The sequence below is a fragment of the Gymnoscopelus braueri genome (assembly GCF_963280865.1).
Source record: "Gymnoscopelus braueri genome assembly, chromosome: 6".
NCBI classification, from domain to species: Eukaryota; Metazoa; Chordata; class Actinopteri; order Myctophiformes; family Myctophidae; genus Gymnoscopelus; species Gymnoscopelus braueri.
This window is the reverse complement of record NC_137607.1, coordinates 8,316,358-8,337,006: the sequence shown is the minus strand read 5'-3', so window position 1 is coordinate 8,337,006 and position 20,649 is coordinate 8,316,358. Positions and strand designations below refer to the sequence as shown.

At 40.6% G+C, this 20,649-nt stretch overlaps 1 protein-coding gene across 1 annotated transcript; it reads right to left on the bottom strand.

The window, feature by feature from the left end:
- Nucleotides 1–6,270: 6,270 nt before the first annotated feature.
- mpv17l2 (MPV17 mitochondrial inner membrane protein like 2) lies at nucleotides 6,271–19,680 on the bottom strand. Its single transcript, XM_080430358.1, has 6 exons — nucleotides 19,197–19,680; nucleotides 16,753–16,871; nucleotides 14,333–14,494; nucleotides 13,036–13,112; nucleotides 10,327–10,455; nucleotides 6,271–6,886 (listed from the first exon to the last, which is right to left on the bottom strand). The coding sequence occupies exons 1-6, from the start codon at nucleotides 19,265–19,267 to the stop codon at nucleotides 6,731–6,733; spliced, it is 714 nt and encodes a 237-aa protein (XP_080286484.1). The 5' UTR covers nucleotides 19,268–19,680; the 3' UTR covers nucleotides 6,271–6,730.
- Between the last annotated feature and the right edge of the window lie 969 nt (nucleotides 19,681–20,649).

Genomic DNA, 20,649 nt, shown 5'->3' with positions numbered 1-20,649 from the left:
AAGGGTAGGTACATTATTTTAAGAGCTAGGTAGATTGTTTTAAGGGTAGGTACATTATTTTAAGAGCTGGTGGTTTATGTTTTCTGGTATGGAAAAAAAAAAACATAGGCTATAACATTTTTTTTGAGGGATGAGTTTTTTTTTTTGAGGGATGAGTTTTTTTTTTTGAGGGATGAGTTTTTTTTTTTGAGGGATGAGTTATTTTTTTTGAGGGATGAGTTATTTTTTTTTGAGGGATGAGTTATTTTTTTTGAGGGATGAGTTATTTTTTTTGAGGGATGAGTTTTTTTTTTTGAGGGATGAGTTTTTTTTTTTGAGGGATAATTTTTTTTTTTTGAGGGATGAGTTTTTTTTTTTGAGGGATGAGTTTTTTTTTGAGGGATGAGTTATTTTTTTTTGAGGGATGAGTTTTTTTTTTTGAGGGATGAGTTTTTTTTTTGAGGGATGAGTTTTTTTTTAGGAGGGATGAGTTTTTTTTTTAAAAGAGGGATGAGTTTTTTTTTTTAGGAGGGATGAGTTTTTTTTTTTAAAGAGGGATGAGCTTTTTTTTTAGGAGGGATGAGTTTTTTTTCAAAAAGAGGGAAGAGTTTTTTTTTTAGGAGGGATGAGTTTTTTTTTTAAAGAGGGATGAGTTTTTTTTTTTAGGAGGGATGAGTTTTTTTTTAAAAAGAGGGATGAATTTTTTTTTTAGGTTAGTTTTTTTTTTCATGCATGACAAAAAAAAAAAACTTTGAAAAAAAAAAAAAAAAAAAAAAAAATTGGACCAAAAAAAAATATTATGCCTATCTTGAAAATAAAACCTCTCCTTTTCAAAGTCGCTATTTATAGAATAGTGGAGCGCTAAGAGAAAAATCGTTCACTTTGTGATGCAAGCATGAAATTTGGTACATTTACTCTTCAAACCCCACTCTTTTCAAAAATACCGCTGGCCACGCAAAATTCCAAAATGGCGGCCCACAAATCCAAGATGTCTGTCCAAAAGTGAGGTTTTTCCTTTATAACTCGAAATGTATTGATTTTAAGCACCATAAATGTATTAAAGTTGAATATAAATTTGGGCATTGTGGATATTTTGGTACCACGTACATGACTGTATCTATTACGGTTCTTGAGATACAGCATATAGGTACTTTTACAGACTCAGGAGAGTAAGAAATGTGCAACATTGATTGTTAATAAGTGAATATGGTGATATTTGGTGTTATTTTCATAACCTGTTATTTTCAGTAGGGTTATAACATACAATTCTAAATCCAAGATGGCGTCCAAGATGGCTGCCATTAACTTGAAGTAATCATATCTTAGCAACTATGATAAAAAAATTTTGGCGTGCATATGTTTTTTGGTCTATGAATCCAATGGGGCCATTGCAGTACAGAATTTAGACGTTGATAAAAGTGGATATTTTGGTACCTAGTGCATGTCTATATCTATTGCGGTTCTTGAGATACAGCTTATAGGTTCTTTTACGGAATCGGGAGAGCATAAAAAAGAGGTTTGAGTTACACCTCACAGTTGCAACTGCACAGAGCTGTACACATGAGACCCAGTTTATAGCACTTGCACCTGCCACGACAGCCACATTTACAGCCACATTTGGTAAGCTGTTTGCACGTCTTGGCTATTGGAGAGTTGGCTGTCCAGAAGACCTGCCATTCCTCACCAACCTTCTGCCATCCCCAGTCTGCAGGGTCCTCTGCTCCTGGCTGACACTGGGTTGCCTGGGCCCACACACAACCAGCCTGGTAGGCAGCACGCCTGGTGTGTTGGAGCAAAGCTCTGGTTGGTGGGATTGACTCATAAGGCCTCTGCTTTCTGGCAAACATGTCAAACCTGGCCTCATCCACAGTAGCAGCTGTGCTGGATCTGTCATACATTAGGATGACAAACCTCTCCAGAATCTGTAGGTCACAATCCTCCACTGTGGGAGGGTAAATACCCAGTTTGGAGAATACAGGCGAGACCTCTGGGCATATCTCCCATGTCTGCCAAGCAGTTTTCTTGCCTTTGTTGCGGAAGGCTGACACGGTGTCACATCCTGTAAAGGCATGAAAGAATAGCATGCCTTTGACCTTCTCCTGGCCAACAAAATGAAAAGGTCATGCACACTGATCCAGCGCAGGCTCTGACCTTGTCCAAATGCAACCCACATCTGCTGTAGTCCAGCCTCTTGAAGAGCAGCGAAGACACTTGCTAAGATGAGAACATCTGTGTCATTTGCCTTGATCAGGATGGATTGGCTACCATGTTCTGCAGCATGTTTGGCGTGCACAAAGATGCGGCTATCAGCTTGCTATTCTTTCATGCCTTTACAGGATGTGACACCGTGTCAGCCTTCCGCGACAAAGGCAAGAAAACTGCTTGGCAGACATGGGACATATGCCCAGAGGTCTCGCCTGTATTCTCCAAACTGGGTATTTACCCTCCCACAGTGGAGGATTGTGACCTACAGATTCTGGAGAGGTTTGTCATCCTAATGTATGACAGATCCAGCACAGCTGCTACTGTGGATGAGGCCAGGTTTGACATGTTTGCCAGAAAGCAGAGGCCTTATGAGTCAATCCCACCAACCAGAGCAGCTTTGCTCCAACACACCAGGCGTGCTGCCTACCAGGCTGGTTGTGTGTGGGCCCAGGCAACCCAGTGTCAGCCAGGAGCAGAGGACCCTGCAGACTGGGGATGGCAGAAGGTTGGTGAGGAATGGCAGGTCTTCTGGACAGCCAACTCTCCAATAGCCAAGACGTGCAAACAGCTTACCAAATGTGGCTGTAAATGTGGCTGTCGTGGCAGGTGCAAGTGCTATAAACTGGGTCTCATGTGTACAGCTCTGTGCAGTTGCAACTGTGAGGTGTAACTCAAACCTCTTTTTTATGCTCTCCCGATTCCGTAAAAGAACCTATAAGCTGTATCTCAAGAACCGCAATAGATGTAGACATGCACTAGGTACCAAAATATCCACTTTTATCAACGTCTAAATTCTGTACTGCAATGGCCCCATTGGATTCATAGACCAAAAAACATATGCACGCCAAAAAAAAAGTATCATAGTTGCTAAGATATGATTACTTCAAGTTAATGGCAGCCATCTTGGACGCCATCTTGGATTTAGAATTGTATGTTATAACCCTACTGAAAATAACAGGTTATGAAAATAACACCAAATATCACCATATTCACTTATTAACAATCAATGTTGCACATTTCTTACTCTCCTGAGTCTGTAAAAGTACCTATATGCTGTATCTCAAGAACCGTAATAGATACAGTCATGTACGTGGTACCAAAATATCCACAATGCCCAAATTTATATTCAACTTTAATACATTTATGGTGCTTAAAATCAATACATTTCGAGTTATAAAGGAAAAACCTCACTTTTGGACAGACATCTTGGATTTGTGGGCCGCCATTTTGGAATTTTGCGTGGCCAGCGGTATTTTTGAAAAGAGTGGGGTTTGAAGAGTAAATGTGCCAAATTTCATGCTTGCATCACAAAGTGAACGATTTTTCTCTTAGCCGCTCCACTATTCTATAAATAGCGACTTTGAAAAGGAGAGGTTTTATTTTCAAGATAGGCATAATATTTTTTTTTGGTCCAAGTTTTTTTTTTTTTTTTCAAAGTTTTTTTTTTTTGTCATGCATGAAAAAAAAAACTAACCTAAAAAAAAAATTCATCCCTCTTTTTAAAAAAAACTCATCCCTCCTAAAAACAAAACTCATCCCTCTTTTTAAAAAAAAACTCATCCCTCCTAAAATAAAAACTCTTCCCTCTTTTTGAAAAAAAAACTCATCCCTCTTTTTAAAAAAAACTCATCCCTCCTAAAAACAAAACTCATCCCTCTTTTTAAAAAAAAACTCATCCCTCCTAAAATAAAAACTCTTCCCTCTTTTTGAAAAAAAAACTCATCCCTCCTAAAAAAAAAAGCTCATCCCTCTTTTAAAAAAAAACTCATCCCTCCTAAAAAAAAAACTCATCCCTCTTTTTAAAAAAAACCTCATCCCTCCTAAAAAAAAAACTCATCCCTCAAAAAAAAAAAACTCATCCCTCAAAAAAAATAACTCATCCCTCAAAAAAAAAAACCTCATCCCTCAAAAAAAAAAACTCATCCCTCAAAAAAAAAAACTTATCACTAAAAAAAAAAAACTCATCCCTCAAAAAAAAAAAATCATCCCTCAAAAAAAAAGTTATAGCCTATGTTTTTTTTTTCCATACCAGAAAACATAAACCACCAGCTCTTAAAATAATGTACCTACCCTTAAAACAATCTACCTAGCTCTTAAAATAATGTACCTACCCTTAAAACAATCTACCTAGTAATGTCCCCTAAGGGGCTCCGTAGTACGTTCATACTGTACGGTACATGTATGCAAGTCCAACATACCATGAATATAATCAATGTCTGGTAAAACCTTGTGCGTCCAAGAATGATACTTTTTAGGAAATGGAAAAAAGAACCTGTGTTCCAATGGATCCAATGTAGTCATTTAGTCACAAGCTCTTGTCAATATTTACAAAGCCCACAGACACACTTAACCACTTTCAACTTGTTGGCCTCCCTATGTTGAGCAAGTCATTGAGGTGAAAAGTTTAAACAATTTGCAAAAAAGTTTCAATTTTCGCCAGCAACAAACAACAAATATGGAAACAATAACTAAAAAAAACATAAAAACGAGATATGAAGAACCAACCAATCATAACAACGATATTCAGTACGTACACAATCACTCAAGAAAACTTCTTCAAATGAACAGTTGATTTGGTCCATAAGATATTCATCGGCACATTTAAAAAGAAACATTTTCTTATACCAAAATTCAGAAGTCAAAATAGTCTTTTATGAAATGAGATTTGCAATATCAAATAAATTAACTCTGACGTTGCATTGCAGCACTTGGTATAATTCTGGTATGCAGATTAAATCAATGCCATGCATTAATTCTTCCCAGTGACTTTACAAGTGGAGGATTAAAGGGCGATTATTTGGCACATTAGTACAATGTCACAGCTGATTACATGTTAAAGCACATGACAGCTGATGTGATTCAAATTAACAGCTAGGGCTGTGCGATATGGACAAAATGAAATGTCTCAATATCTTTTTTCTACCGAATGCCTCGATAACAATATTGTGAGGAAAAAAATGTCAAACATTGTCAAAACAATAACAAAAATATCTGATTTACAAGTTTTCAAGTCACACTGCAACGCAAAACGAAAAACAAACGTCAGACATAGATATGCTATTATACAGTTAAATTAAAATTGTGGATCCTTTTGTGGAACAAAAGGCAAGTTGGCAAGTTGCATTTGCCAATATGGCGGCAACATTGACCTACAATCCTCTATTACAGCAATACTATGTCTATGTTACCCTGTCTAGATTCATCCCAAATGAGCTGGGAATTGAACCAGCAACCTGGTCATGACAAACTCATGACTGCACATTCTAAGTGGTTCTGAGGTCAAACAGCGTTAAAGAAAAGAGCATCAAGCCTGGTTTTTATATTCTGTAGTACAATGGCAGTGTAAGGAAATCTGCTCTTTTTGGCCCAAATGGACACGGGTCAGTAACTCGTACACGCTCGGGGTTAAATACGCATTTTACAGTGTAGATAAGGGTTCCGGTATGGTTTAGTTAAGTGATCCTCAACGTGAAGGGCCCCCACTTATATGCATTAGGCCACGGACCCCCATTTGATGACTTTGTTGTTTCTTCTCTCTCTCTCTCTCTCTCTCTCTCTTAACCCATTAAGACCTGGAACGCATCTGTGTCACTTTAGATGTCTTTGGCTATTCAAAAATAGCAGATATACAAGCTCATAACGCGGCACCGAGTGCCGCGCTATGAGCTTGTAGATCAGCTATTTTTGAAAAATCTTGAAACATTTTTTTTTTTGATTTTTTTCAAAAAACTGTTGGGATTTAGATTTTTTTTTAACTCATTCAGTGCCTGACTTATTTCTGGCAGTTTGGCTCTGAGTGCCAGAGCCAAAAATACATTGTAAAAAAAAAAGTGCTTAGGAAGTGAGATACAGCCTTTTTCAGTAAGAAGTTAAACAAGTGAATGGAGCAGCAAATCTTCAAATCATGATATCTTGGGTTCTGAGCATAAACCCCCCCCCCCACAAAAAAAAAACCAGGACCTGGGTTCGATTCTACAAATACCCTCTAAATCAGTAGTTCTCAAACTTTTTCGTGGCAAGAACCCCCAAAATGATATGTATTTGGCCGCGGACCCCCCCCTAATCTGAAAATGTTTTGTGCCAGGGACCCCCAGAAGAGAAGATGTTTGTAAAAAATAGCAGATGTACAAGCTTGCAGTGTGTCACAGCGAGCTTGTACATCTGCTATTTATAAACCACTGTTCTAAATCCTAAGAGCTTTCTGAAAAACGTATGCAGCTTAGCTATACAGTACATAGCTCAAATCTAAACTGACACAGATGCTTTCTCGGTTTTAATGGGTTACGGACGGTAATAGACCCTTACGGGTCCATTTAGTTCCATTTGCGCACTCTCACAGATACAGACCTCTAAGTGACTATTTGGACCCCTGCTGGTCCCCGGACCCCATGTTGACCAATAGCGCTAGTACAGAAGTAATAAGTTAAGCTTTCAGGCTTCACAGGCAGTGCAACAACTCTGGCTCCCTGAGCTGGGCGTTGGAGGAATGACACAGAACAGGCCGGAAACAAAACTAGACAAATAAATAAATGATCAAACACAGCTTTTATCTCGGCGTCGGCGAGTGACTCATCGGCGTACAGGAAGTCCCGCCCTCTTGCACGCGCTCCTCCAGGGGACTGGGCGGCGCGGCTGGCTCCGTGGCTTCCTGTTTGACCTTCATGCTGCCGTCTGACACGGGCTCAGCGGGGGGTCCGTCATCCTGTCGACAAAACCACCGATAACCGTCATTACGTATAGACAAAAGTCCCTTTAACCCATTAAGACCTGAGGCTGATTAAAAAAATAAATCTTCTAAATCCCAACAGTTTTCTGAAAAAAAACGTATGTTGGTACAGTGGCGTGTTCAAAACCTTTTCATGTGAAGGACCCCCAAAATGATATGCATTTGGCCGCGGACCCCCATCACAAAATATTTTGTACCCCGAGAAGCAAAGAGTAAAAAATGTTCTCTTTGAAAAAATATATATTCAAAGATTTCCACAAATTTTCACGATTTTTCCCCAAAAACAGCAGATCTACAAGCTCATAGCGCGGCACAGCTTGTATATCTGCTGTTTTTGAATAGCCGAAGAAATCTAAAGTGACACAGATGCGTTCCAGGTCTTAATGGGTTAAAGGTGGCGTAAGTTATATGTTTTTGTTAAAATAAGTGTCAAATAGCTATGTTAATCATTGCTAGAGAGCAGGGGTTTTCAACTGATTATGAACCAGGGACCACCACCCTCTGGGGACCACTAGCTGTTGTGTTTGGGGGGGGGGGGGGGGGGGGGATATGGGCGTGGTGTGGGGGGAAACGCTTCAAATTAAATAACTGTTAAGGGCTTAATTTAATTTGTTAATTTGAGGTGAATTAAATCAAGCCCTTAACAGTTATTATTTAACTGAGATATGCTAGTGGTCCAGAGCTCAAAAAAAGATCGAGAACCACTGATCTATTCCTTTCCCATGGTTGCCCTTATTCTGTTCTCTTGACCTTTCATAGTAAACTCATGTTAAAGGGATATTTCACTTTCAGATAAAATAAACATTAAAAATAAATATTAAAAAAAAATGAAAAAAGTTATGGCAAAATCACGGCCCCCTCACACATTAGTAGGACACTCTAATGCGTGAGGGGGCCGTGATTTTTCCATTACCTTTTTCATTTATTTTTAATATATTTTTTAAATGTTTATTTTATTTGAAAGTGAAATATCCCTTTAACTGATTCATTGCAACTTATCTATACGTGAGCAGACACATGCGATTGATTATGGGCACATTTCCTAATAATGGTGACTCAACCCGGGCAAACCGGTACAGTTTCCCTTGAGATTCTAACTCCCATTTCTGTGGAAGTTCTTCACGTCCGACTTCCCAGTAACTGACACCATTGACGCATTGTCATTATAGGTCACCAGGTCATCTACCGCACTGTAACTAGTAGTCAATAAAATAAAATAAAATAAAATACACATCCTCACTTTCCTACATTACTAAATGCATGGTCAGGGACCACGTGCGATACCTTCACGGACCACCAGTGGTCCACGGACCTCCAGTTGAAAACCCATGCTATAGAGCATTGGTTCTCAAAGTGGGGTCCGGGGACCCCCAGGGGTCCTTGGGGGGGGGTTCCAGGGGGTCCCTAGCAAAATGTGTTAACTCATATAGTGCCAATGACGTCTTTTGACGGCCGTTTTCAGTGTGCCATTAGTGCCAATGACGTCTTTTGACGTCTCCTAAAAAAAATATATATTTTCAAAATAAAATTTTTATGTTTTTTTTTTTTTTTTTAGTTATTTTTTTTTCTTTTGAATCTCAAAGGAACTAGGAGAAAACGATTTTCAAAAAGTTAAAGGGGAAATCCACCCATTTTCAATATTTAACTATGTCATTAATATAGCATAAAGGAGTTGTGTGGAAATAAGAAAAAATTTAAAAAAAAATTAACATTGCAAAAAAATGTAACATTGCAAAAAAATTAACATTGCAAATTACACTGTGATGACTCATCATGGTGTAATTTGCAATGTTAATTTTTTTGCAATGTTACATTTTTTTGCAATGTTAATTTTTTTTTAAATTTTTTCTTATTTCCACACAACTCCTTTATGCTATATTAATGACATAGTTAAATATTGAAAATGGGTGGATTTCCCCTTTAATTCTCCATCCACTTCAATGTTAAAAAAAAAACGGAGAATTTTTTTTCTCCGTTTGACCCAAAATGCCTTTGGCATATGGATCAACTAGCTTGAAATAAGCCTGGCAGTGAATGAGTTAATATAGCATCACAATACTTCTAACCTTTTATACTTTGGCTATTCAAAAATAGCAGATCTACAAGCTCATAGTGCCGCACAGAGTGCCGCACTATGAGCTTGTAGATCTGCTATTTTTTTTAAATAACGTGAACATTTGTGCAAGCCTTTGAATATATATTCTTTCAAGCGAATATTTGTAACTCTTCTGGGGGTTCCTGGAACAACATATTTGAGATGGGGGTCCGCGGGCCAAATACATATCATTTTGGGGGTTGACCTTGACATGAAAAAGTTTGAGAACCACTGATACAGAGTGTTTGTTCATAACTGGGGGCTTTTACTCTGTGTTTGACAGACAGACAGACAGACAGACAGGTCTTACCCTGTGTTTGAGGCAAGACAGGTAGATCTCCCAGCTCAGGGACAGTGGTCCTCAATACCCTCATACATGTCCAACTATTTCTCCAAAGTGAGTGACACCCACAGCCACAACACTAGAGGGAGCGTCCATGATCTGGTACCACCCACATTTAGATGGAACAAACATGGGAACATTCTCATTCTACTACTCTGCCCTGACACCATCCATTACAGGATGTGAATCACTGGTTTCCCTCTGAATTGGCCTGAAAAAACATCCATCAGGAGGAGACCAAAAGGGGAGGTAAATGTAATTTTCCCCATCTCTTTTGTACATGTTGACGACATTTATATATACACATATATATATATATATATCTACTGTCCGGCAGAAACCAGCTAACTCCAAAAATGCTAATTTTTCAGGAAATAACAAAAACAAAACACAAAGTGGAGTTAGGAGGTTTTGTTCATCATTGATAAGAACAGCTGAATGGACCTCCAAGCTCACAATGAGGTTGGAGGTCAAAAGGGGGTGGAGCCTGGAGTCAGCTAAACCAGCTAACTCCACCCCCCTTTGGTGGACTTAGCTGGTTTAGCGGAAAGTTTCAAACTCCATTGGACCCTCAAACTTTCTGCTAAACCAGCTAACTCCACCGGAGTTAGCTGGTTCCACCCCCTTTTGACCCCCTTTTGACCTCCAACCTCATTGTGAGCTTGGAGGTCCATTCAGCCGTTCTTATCAATGATGAACAAAACCATCATTTACTGAAAAAGAGATATTATAGTGTTATCTTTTATGCTATGTTGATGAATTGAATACATACAGTAGGACCACAATGGAAACAAGTCCCCAGGACCTTTTTGTGTTATCCTTTTAGCCTGTCTGACTGTACCACGTGCTGTTTACATTTCTGACTAATAAAGTATTCAATCAATCACTCACTGTGTTGACGTGCAGGACAGACAGACAGACAGACAGACAGACAGACAGACAGACAGACAGACAGACAGACAGACAGACAGGTCTTACCCTGTGTTTGAGGTAAGACAGGTAGGTGTCCCAGCCCAGGGTCACTGTGTTGACGTAGAGGACGCGGAACTTTGGTGACAGGAAGTAGAAGTTGATCACCTGAGCAGCCGGCCAGACGCACCAGTCAGCCTGCACACACAACAACACACTTTAATACACAAGACACACACACACACCAGTCAGCCTGCACACACAACACACGAACCACACCTGTGCAGGGCTGTCAAATAAATAATTGAGTTTCAAACTAGAAAAAGTGCTCATCGGAGCACAGGTCTCCGCCAGGTCAGGTAGGTTAGTTTGGGCCAGCAATGCTCGGAATTCGCCAATCAGGCTGGAATGTGAAATATCGGACGGATCCATCTTGATCACTTGACTAAAGAGATTATATGTACCGATTTACATGATGTTTGGACAACATTTGTAGGAGTAATAAAACAAAATGGCTGCAAAAATGGGCCTCCTGGTGGCGCTAAAATGGGGCAATGTTGAAAGGGTGGCATTTGTTCCTCAACGTAGTGTGAATGTGCGTGCAAAGTTTCACCGCAATCGGACGCTGCGTTCATGATTTGCGGCATTTTGTTCAAAACGGGCCACTCCTGCAAACTTTAGATATCAATCTTAGCCAATCAGGATGGAATATGAAAAATCAAACAGAATCAAAACCGTCTTGATCACATGACTATAGAGATCATGTGTACCGATTTGCGTGAAATTTTGATCAAATCTGAAGGAGTAATGTCCAAAAATTTGTTTTGCATAAGTCGGCCTCCTGGTGGCCCTATAAAAGGCAGATGTGAAAAATGCAGGGCAAAGGTTTTTCCTTGGCCTCTAGGGAGTGCACATACAAAGTTTTACACAGGTCGGTGCAGTTATAGGTAAAAACACGAATCGCCTGTTATAGCGCCACCATGAGGCTGATTTGAAACATTTCAAGCGGCATTTCGTCCTCGGCCTAGTGAGAACGTACGTGCAAAATGTCACGGAAATTGCAAGCTGTGTTCATGATTTGAGGCATTTCGTTCAAAACAGAGCACTCCTGCAAACTTTGGAAGCCATTCTTAGTCAATCAGGATGGAATATGAAAAATCTGAAAGACCTGTTTCGTTTAATGACTATAGAGATACTGTGTACCGATTTGCGTGACGTTTGGCCAAAATCTGTAGGAGTTCTGTCAAAAAATGTGGCCACCTGGTGGCTCTATAACAGCCCGATGTGAAAAAAATCATCCAGGGAGTGTGTGTGCACAGTTTGGCTGCGATTAAGCCAACGGTGCCGGGATTTGCTGTTCACAGACGGACGGACACAAGGACGGACGGACAGGGTGCAAAACATACTCTCTCGCCATGCCTTTCGGCCTGGTGGAGACAATAATATGTGACCGTGGAGGGAAAATGCTAAATCGAGTGTAAAAACATATATTTGATCATTAAGTGTGACCGCTCAATGTTTTATAACATACATTTGAGCAAAGCAGTGTACGCTAAGGGTCTTTGGTACACCACAGCAGTGGTTCCCAAACTGTGGGTCGGGGCCCCTCAGAGGGGTCCCCAAATTATTTTGGGGGGGGGTCCCCAGATAATTGGCTTAAAGGGATACTTCACTTTCACATAAAATAAACATTAAAAATAAATATAAAAAGTTATGGCAAAATAAAGGCCCCCTCACACATTAGTAGGACACTCTAATGCGTGAGGGGGCCGTGATTTTTCCATTACTTTTTTCATTTATTTTTTATATATTTTTTAAATGTTTATTTTATGTGAAAGTGAAGTATCCCTTTAATGTGCAACATTGTTTTCACACTCAACAGTAAACAAACCAACCAACATACAGTACAATTGTATACAGGGTATCTGCACATTTCTAGTGACAAATTAATGGTGATGTTTAGGACCTTTTTAATACCAAGATGGCCAAATTGTCAAATATTACGTAAGAAAGAGGCAAACATTGTGAAAATAGCCAAACTACAAGCTCACAACGCCTCACATTTTCCCAATATTTATCTGCGGAACCGAGTCAAACTAAATGTAACGCCTACAATTCCAAAGTGCCTGTCAGGGTGGGGGGTCCCCAGTTCAAATATGATTGTCTGTCTGTCTTTTGGGGTGGGTCACGGCCTGAAACAGTGGGGAACCCTTGGCCTACAGTACATTGAGTCTGAAACCCTTCTGTCACATGTAGCCTTGTCAACCAGCCCGAGTGTACATCCATGGAGTGAGCTGTCTACTACCAGCTGTATGTTTTATGCTGGAGAAGGCGAGAACGGGCCAGACAGACAGACAGACAGACAGACAGAGAGAGAGAGAGAGAGATACAGAGAACGCGTTTGTTTTATGTTACGTCATCAGACAGAACTATTACATCATGCATTTCTTTTTGCTCCAATGACGTAAGTCCTCCTTCAAGGGTGGATGGTTGTGGTTAATATGGAAATATAAACAAAACAAACAAAAAAACATCACTGAGCTTCAAGGATTCTGGAAAGTTTCAGGTTATGGAAGGTTCTGGTTAACCCTTCATAGTCAAAGAGAGCCAAAAGAGACAGAGGAGAGAGGCCAACACCAGAGAGAGAGAAACAATGATATTTGCTTTTTGAGCAGATTCAAACAGGTGATGTCGGGTATGCTGTTGAACCTGATTCCTCCCGTCCCCCCCCCGTCCCCTCCACCCAGCCCCCCCACCCAAAACACGAGGTCTTCTTACCAACATGAACTCCCAGAACTTGTCTTTGAACTCCTCCCATCCTTTAGATAAACCGTGTCCCTCCATGGCACCCATACCTGCAATAAACACACACGGACGCACGTCAGAGAGCCAAGGCCTGGGGGCAATAAGCGGCGATAAGGAACGTTGTGTAAGAAAGGCAGGGAGTGTCTTCAACGTATAAAAAGACGCTGTGTGTGTGTGAAGTCCCTGGTGTTTCCAAGTGTGCTTGACCCTCAGGACCTTTGATCAACATCAATGCCTGTTGTTGACGTACGTTGCCACGCCCACCTTCTCCAGAGCAACCTTTGATTCTCCTGCAAATCGTGCGCGTGTGTGTGTGTGTGTGTGTGTGTGTGTGTGTGTGTGTGTGTGTGTGTGTGTGTAATTGTATTACTAGACGTTTGAGGGACAAACGTTCCCCCATGTATAGTATTTGAGAAACGAACATTGCGGGGACCATTTTGCTGGTCCACACAACAGAAATGGTTGTTTGAAAAAAAGAAGATGCAGCAGGCCTAAAATGTCCTCACAACTATAGTAATACAAGTGTGTGTGCTTGCGTGTGAGTGAGTGAGTGAGTGAGTGAGTGAGTGAGTGAGTGAGTGAGTGAGTGAGTGAGTGAGTGAGTGAGTGAGTGAGTGAGTGTGTGTGTGTGTGTGTGTGTGTGTGTGTGTGTGTGTCAAGGGCGGTGTAGAGACTTAGTTGTTACTGCATGTCATTAGAGTGTCGATTTTCTCGACTAAAACTATGACGAAAAGGGTTCGTCGACTAACTTTTTTCACTGGCGAAACCTAAATAAAAACTAAGCTATGATGACTAAAACTAAGACTAAATATATTATTGACAATTTCGTGAACAAATAAAAACTAGACCAAAATGTTAGAGACTAGTGGGGAAGAGATCCAGTAGAACTAAAAGACAAATTATCTTATGTTTGGCTGCGCTCGAGTGTTACGCTCAGAAAATAGCAGATCTACAAGCTCACAACGCGTCGCAAGCTCACAACGCGTCGCAGCGCGGCGCGTTGTGAGCTTGTAGATCGGCTATTTTCAGCATGCAACCAAGTGTAAAATCAGCCATTATGACACCATCAAGGCACCGCCAAAATGCACTTTAGTCGACTATAATCTTATGATATTTAGTCGACTAAAACTAGACTAAGAGTAAAACATTTCAGATGACTGAAACATGACTAAAACTAAATGGAATTTGACTCAAAAGAGTATCACTAAAACCGAATCAAAATTTGAGGTCAAAATCAACACTATTACGTACACGTAATTCTTCCACTCACCTACAAAGTACCACATTCCCAGAGTAGGGGAAGCGACCAGCTGGTCTACCAGGACCTTCTTGCCCACGGTGCGGAGGGCATTGCCCACATAGAACCTGTCCAGCCAGCCGTACCAGTAGTGTAGCACCGGCCCCATGGAGCAGCCCACCGCAAACATGCGCCCTGGGAGAGAGAGCACAGCACAATGATAACCACATCCAATACCATACCTGTACTCTAATGTTTTTTTTGGCTATTCAAAAATAGCAGATATACAAGCTCATATCATGAGCTTGTAGATCTGCTATTTTTTGTAACTCAAATCTTTGCTTCTGGGGGGTCCCTGGAACAATATATTTTGAGATGGGGGTCCGCATTTTGGGAGTCCTTGACATGAAAAAAGGACAACGTAAGACATTTTGTAGAATCTCCCCAGAAGCAAAGATTTGAGTTACAAATGTTCGCTTTAAAAAACATATATATTCAAAGATTTGCACAAATGTTCACGATTTTTCAAAAAGAATAGCAGATCTACAAGCTCGTAGCGAGCTTGTAGATCTGCTATTTTTTTATATCCCAAAGTGTAAAATAATGGTTATGGCTAAAATCTAAAATGACACAGATGCGTTCCCGGTCTTAATGGGTTAAGGCAGGTTGAAAATAACTTTATACTTTCGTCAAAAATAGCAGATCTACAAGCGTGTGTAGATCTGCTATTTTTGACATAGAGTTTTGGTGTACATAAAAAAAAAAGTACAGCAAAGTGCAACTTAGGTCTGTTTTTTACTAAGTATAGAGGTTCTAAGTGGTTAAATTGAAGTGATATTGATAAATTCCAAATAGTATCAAAAGCATTCTGTGGCACGCCTGGCCTTGCGTCACAGCACCCACTTTGGGATGCCTTGTTCTAATGAACACCCTTAAAAGTTTTATATCAACATATTAGAAATACTTTGAGGAAAACAAATTCAAAATCATCCCATCTGCATCTATACATTAACCCATTAATACCTGGAACGCATCTGTGTCACTTTAGATGTCTTTGGCTATTCAAAAATAGCAGATATACAAGTTCATAGCGCGGCACCGAGTGCCGCGCTATGAACTTGTAGATCTGCTATTTTTGAAAAATCGTGTTTTTTTTTTGTTTTGTTTTTCAAAAACTGTTAGGATTTAGATTTTTTTTAAAGAATCTTCTCAGGTCTTAAAGGGTTAAGCAAGTTGATTTCAACATTACGACAAGGACGCTTCGAGGACATGGTGACCAATTAGGGCTCATCAATGTTTAGGTCGCTGCGTGTGTCGCGTGTGTGTGAAGAGGAATCAATTGGCATAATGACTACATTGGGGAGAAAAAGGGGGTAAAAAAATTATTGGCTACTCTAAAGCCGGCTTAAAACTACATGTTCCTGCCGTTCTACACACATCCAACCAGTTGAAGAAACAGCACATTGAGGCTTGAACCTTTGCTTTAATATCTGAGACCAATTCACCTGTTTCCTAGGCTAGTGTGTTTTCCACTTCCTGTCGATTTCATTGGATATCATTGGTCATCTGACCAGTTTCATTGGATTTCATTGGATCAAATCAACAGGAAGTGGAAAAAACACACAGCCTAGGAAACAGGTGGAAGATGCTTCTGATTCTGAACGTGTGGAATGTGTTCCATCGCTAGTTTGACTTAGATTTTCACAGAGGACATGATTACTTCTTTTTTTGTTTGTGCGTGTATGACAATAATAACATTTAATCTTGAGGTTAACAGATACACAGATTATGTTGTGACGTCACCGGAAGGGGGGAGGGTGGGGCTCTTAAGGCTCCTGCATGGTACCAAATGAGGTGGTCTGGATACTAGTCGGGGTGATGTCCTTTAGGATTGACCCCGCCTCCCTCAGGTTCAGATGCGCTCTTATCCCCCCCTCCCCCCTCTCTCTCCTCCCCCTCTCTCCCTCTTTCTTTTTCTCTTTCCCTCTCTTTCTCTCTCTGTCTCTCCGCCGCGTAAGCACCGCCGACCCAAATCCAACGAGCCCTCCGCCGGCCCTCTGCGACACATAGACGTTTTCCGCAAAAAAACGCAGATCTACATGGCCGTTTTTTTTTCCCCGGCCGGGGGGCCCTCTGGGGCGTCCGCCCACCTGGATCCCCGATGGTACCACTGTCCCCCGTCTTTCGCCGGGGGTAAAATGAGGGGGAACAGCAAAACCAAGCGGTCCGCCCACACAACTTCTATCTAGACCAATCACACTGCCCGGAATTCCGCTCGAGTGAGCCAGCGGTGATAGGGTGATGTCGGACAGTAAAAACAGAGAGATGTGTCATAATGAGCGGTGGTCACCATATCACCGCGGCTCAGTGACGTCATGTTGTAGTTTTCAAACCATCGAGGCGATAAGGTGACCACCGAAAATGGTAGCATGCCCCCCCCTCCCCCCCTTTACCTGTGCGTGTCCAGTCTCGAACCTTGTCCGAATCTCGTCGTTTCTCACGGGTCTGCTGGAGGGAGTCTCCCAGAGCCAGCATGCCCCCTCCGCTCAGCGTGTTTGTAACGATCAGATACCTGACAAAAATATTAGATATTACACTATAAATCACTCCGATAGTTCATATAGTTCACTAAAGCCAAATACAAAATTACATTACAAATGTTAAAGGATCTACACCATGAATAATATTTAATATTTAATATCATATTGTTTATGTCCCTCAAACGTTTTTCAAAAGGTTTGAGCCTAAATCAAGCCTCAGATATACTCATTCCAACTAACTTCTCTCTGGCTTATAAAGCACTTTCACCTGCAATACCACATTGTCCTGATTTGCACGTGGCAAAAAACGTTATATATATATTTTTTTTTTTCTATGTTGGAACTGAAAAACGGGAGGGATTTCCCCCAAATCAGTTTGGTCTGTTTTGAGACCAATTTACATAAAACCCCAGATTTGCTGTGAAAGCCTGAGTGTTCAAACTGGGGTATTTTTGGGGATAGAAGAGAGGTAGGGGAGACCAAAAACACACACAAAAGAAGGAAAAGTTAAAATTCATGGTGTAGTCCCTTTAAACAAGAAGAGTTGTTCTCAAAGTGTGGACCAGGGACCCTCAGTGTTCATTGGGGGGGTTCCAAATGGACCCTTACAGGTCTGTAACTCTGAGAGTGTACACATGGAACGAAATGGACCCTTACAGGTCTGTAACTCTCGAGTTATGGTGGTCCTTGAAATGAAAAAGGTTTGATAACCACTTCACTAGAATAACTCTGATACCGGCCATGGATGGTTAATATTATATCGTTAAAACCCAAATACAACAAACTCAAGAATAATATTAATCTAGTGTATCTGTGATATCTGCCAAGTAGTGATGAGCGGGTCGACCCGTAACCCGCGGGTCAACCCGCGGCGCGGGTAGGTCGAGTCAGGATTTCAGAGGAAATTATGCGGGCTACGGGTGAGCGGGTCAGCCGCTCTCACACGCAAAAAAAAAAAAAAAAAACTATTTTGAACAACATGCTTGTTTATTCAGCCCATGACAATGTTGTGCTACTGTAGACATTTAAAGCGACTTTGGGTACTTAAAAGAGCGCTATATAATATATATATATATATTCCCACCGCGGGTCGTGGGGCGGGTTGAGCCATAGATTTATATATGGGTTCGCGGGGCGGGTTGAGGCGGGTTGGGTTCCGTGGCGGGTTGGGGCGGGGCGGGTCATGAAAAAACCTGACCCGCACATCACTACTGCCAAGGTAAACATTGTAGTTCAAAACCAAACTATACTAAAAACCAGTGGGGTAACTAAGTACAGGGATTGACACTAACACCTGCCCGCCTGCCCGGGGCAGGTAAATAAATGGTAGGGCAGGTGAAGTTTGCTATCTGGTTTCCCCACGGGCAGGTGCACATGTTGTCTCTCCAGCTCTTTTTATTAAACAGAAAATGCCTTTTCGAGTCAGGATACCAATTTTATCCAATCAGGACAGAGAACTCAGACAGGATACAGATTAAACAAGTGAAATTGGAAAAGTGATGACACAAAGAAATGAGCATGTCAAATTGGAACTGGAACATTATAAAAATGAAGCTGATAAATGGGTACTCTCTCCTGATTGGCTGAAATGGTCACCTAACTGGAAATGTATTTTCTGTCTATCAAAGAGCTGGAGAGACAGAGAGACTCCTGTTACTGAACAAACACTCTATAGCAATGAGTACTATCAGAATATAGAGCTTTAACCCATAGCAAAACCCTTTTTGTTTTAACCAAAAAATATCACTTACCCTACCTTCATCCCATAGTCATAGCTATTTAGATATTTGGCATACATATTGAGGTATGACATTTTTTATCGTGCAGTACTTCTTCTCCACTACATCTCAGAGACAGACAAATATTGTACTTTTACAGTAAAGTGTTCAAATAATTGTAGTGGAGTAAAGGTTTTACTCCACTACAATTATTTGAACACTTGAGTTACTAGTTACTTTGTAGATGTTGGTTGTTATTACAAAACATACAGTAACCACTTCAGCCCTGGCCATTTGAAAATAGCAGATCTACCAGCTCACAATGCACATTGTGAGCTGGTAGATCTGCTATTTTCAAAAGAGTTTTGTAAAAAATGATACATATGAAAAACTTGTGAAATGGGACATTCTGCATAATGACTACTGTCTACTTTTGGTACTTTAAGTACATTTTGATACCAATACTTTTGCATACTTTTGAATTCCAGCCTTTCACTTGTAACAGCTGTTACAAGTGAAAGGCTGGAATTCAAAGTATCAATACTTGCAATGTAGAAATACTCTAGAGAATTTCTACATTGCAAGTATTGATACTTTTACTTAAGTAAAAAAAAAAAAAAACTTTTTCCAACCACTGACCTGCCCTGGAAGAATGGCCTCGAGTAGAATGAGATCCGTACCAGGAACTCCTTGCCCGCCCGGGGGAGCATGATGATCGTTACAATGTATCAATGTATCGTTTCAATGTATCGTTTCAATGTAACCACAAGTTGACTTGTTGTTATAGCCGAGCAGGAGAGAGGTTGTTTATCTGACAGTGAGATGATCGATCCTTCATAATGTTGCTCAGTAGTAGACTTATGATCTCATCTATAATCTGTTAATGATCACCTGACTGATTAATGTGCAAATCTATAGAGATCATGTGATCTTAAATAACTTAACACACAGTTAGGCTACAGATCAGGCACCCGAGACAATATATATGGTCCCATAAAAACACTAAAACACTGTCCTAAAGTTAAACAATATAATCCTGTGATCAATTGATTAATGCCAGTTAAGTTAGAATAGATAAATCCAGCATTTACAGTGTGATTGTACCGGTTGTATTGTTGCATCATAAAACAAACCGTTTCTTTGACTTTGCGTCTCTGACAACAACCCCGGTAACAATATCACGTGCAACACCACATGGGCAGCGTTGCCACGTTTTGGGAGAGAAACAAGCAATCAGGTCTATGAAAAACAAGCCCTGGGCCCACATGAGCACTTTTAAACCTATTTGAAAATAGCAGATCTATAAGCTCACAACGCGTCGTGTGAGCTTGTAGATCTGCTATTTTCAAAAATATGTGGAAGAAAAACCGGAATGTTTTTGTAACATCTTAATAACACAAATCTTGTATGGGGGGTCCATGAAAAAAAAAAACATTTTCAGATGGGGGTCCGCAGACAAATACCGGTACATATTAATTTGGGGGTCCTTGCTTGGCATGCAAATGTTTGCGAGTCACTGGTTTAAATAACATTAGGAAACAATAAGCAACTACACTTTAGAAACAAGCCCCAAAAAAAACGCAACCCGCAACTACCAATATTTACAAGCAACCTTACAGAAAAAGAAGCCCAAAGTCGCTTATAATAAGCAGACATGGCAACCCTGCACGTACCGAACAAACGAGTGACAGTAAGAAGATCTAAGGCATAGTTTCCTGTAGTGGGAAACCCTTCTCTTCGCTGCCCCCTGCTGGATGGAGGGTGTTCATGTCAAACCCATTGAGTGACATTACATTATCATCTATTATTGCACTCGTTCTTAAACTATTTCATGTCAAGGACCCCCATTGTGATCTTACACTGAAACAAATAAAATAAAAAACACAACATTCGATAAACATTTTATCAGTGAGACCACAATTTACAATGAAAAATCCCCAGTAGTGTACACATGGAACCAAATGGACCCTCATGGGTACTTCCCCACTCAATCATTTAGCTGGGGACCCTGTGGAACCCCCTCAAGGACCCACGATGGGGTCAAAAATAATATTCAAGTTAATGGGTATTAATACATAGCAACAATGACAAG

What these genes read in the sequence shown, in the direction of transcription:
- mpv17l2 (XM_080430358.1), bottom strand. Translation starts at nt 19,267, where the DNA reads ATGCTCCCCCGGGCGGGCAAGGAGTTCCTGGTACGGATCTCATTCTAC. An exon ending in AGGCCATTCTTCCAGGGCAG is followed by an intron (nt 16,872 to 19,196) that starts GTCAGTGGTTGG and finishes TATTTTTGTCAG; the next exon opens with GTATCTGATCGTTACAAACA. An exon ending in TGTCTTACCTCAAACACAGG is followed by an intron (nt 6,887 to 10,326) that starts GTAAGACCTGTC and finishes TTTTGTCGACAG; the next exon opens with GATGACGGACCCCCCGCTGA.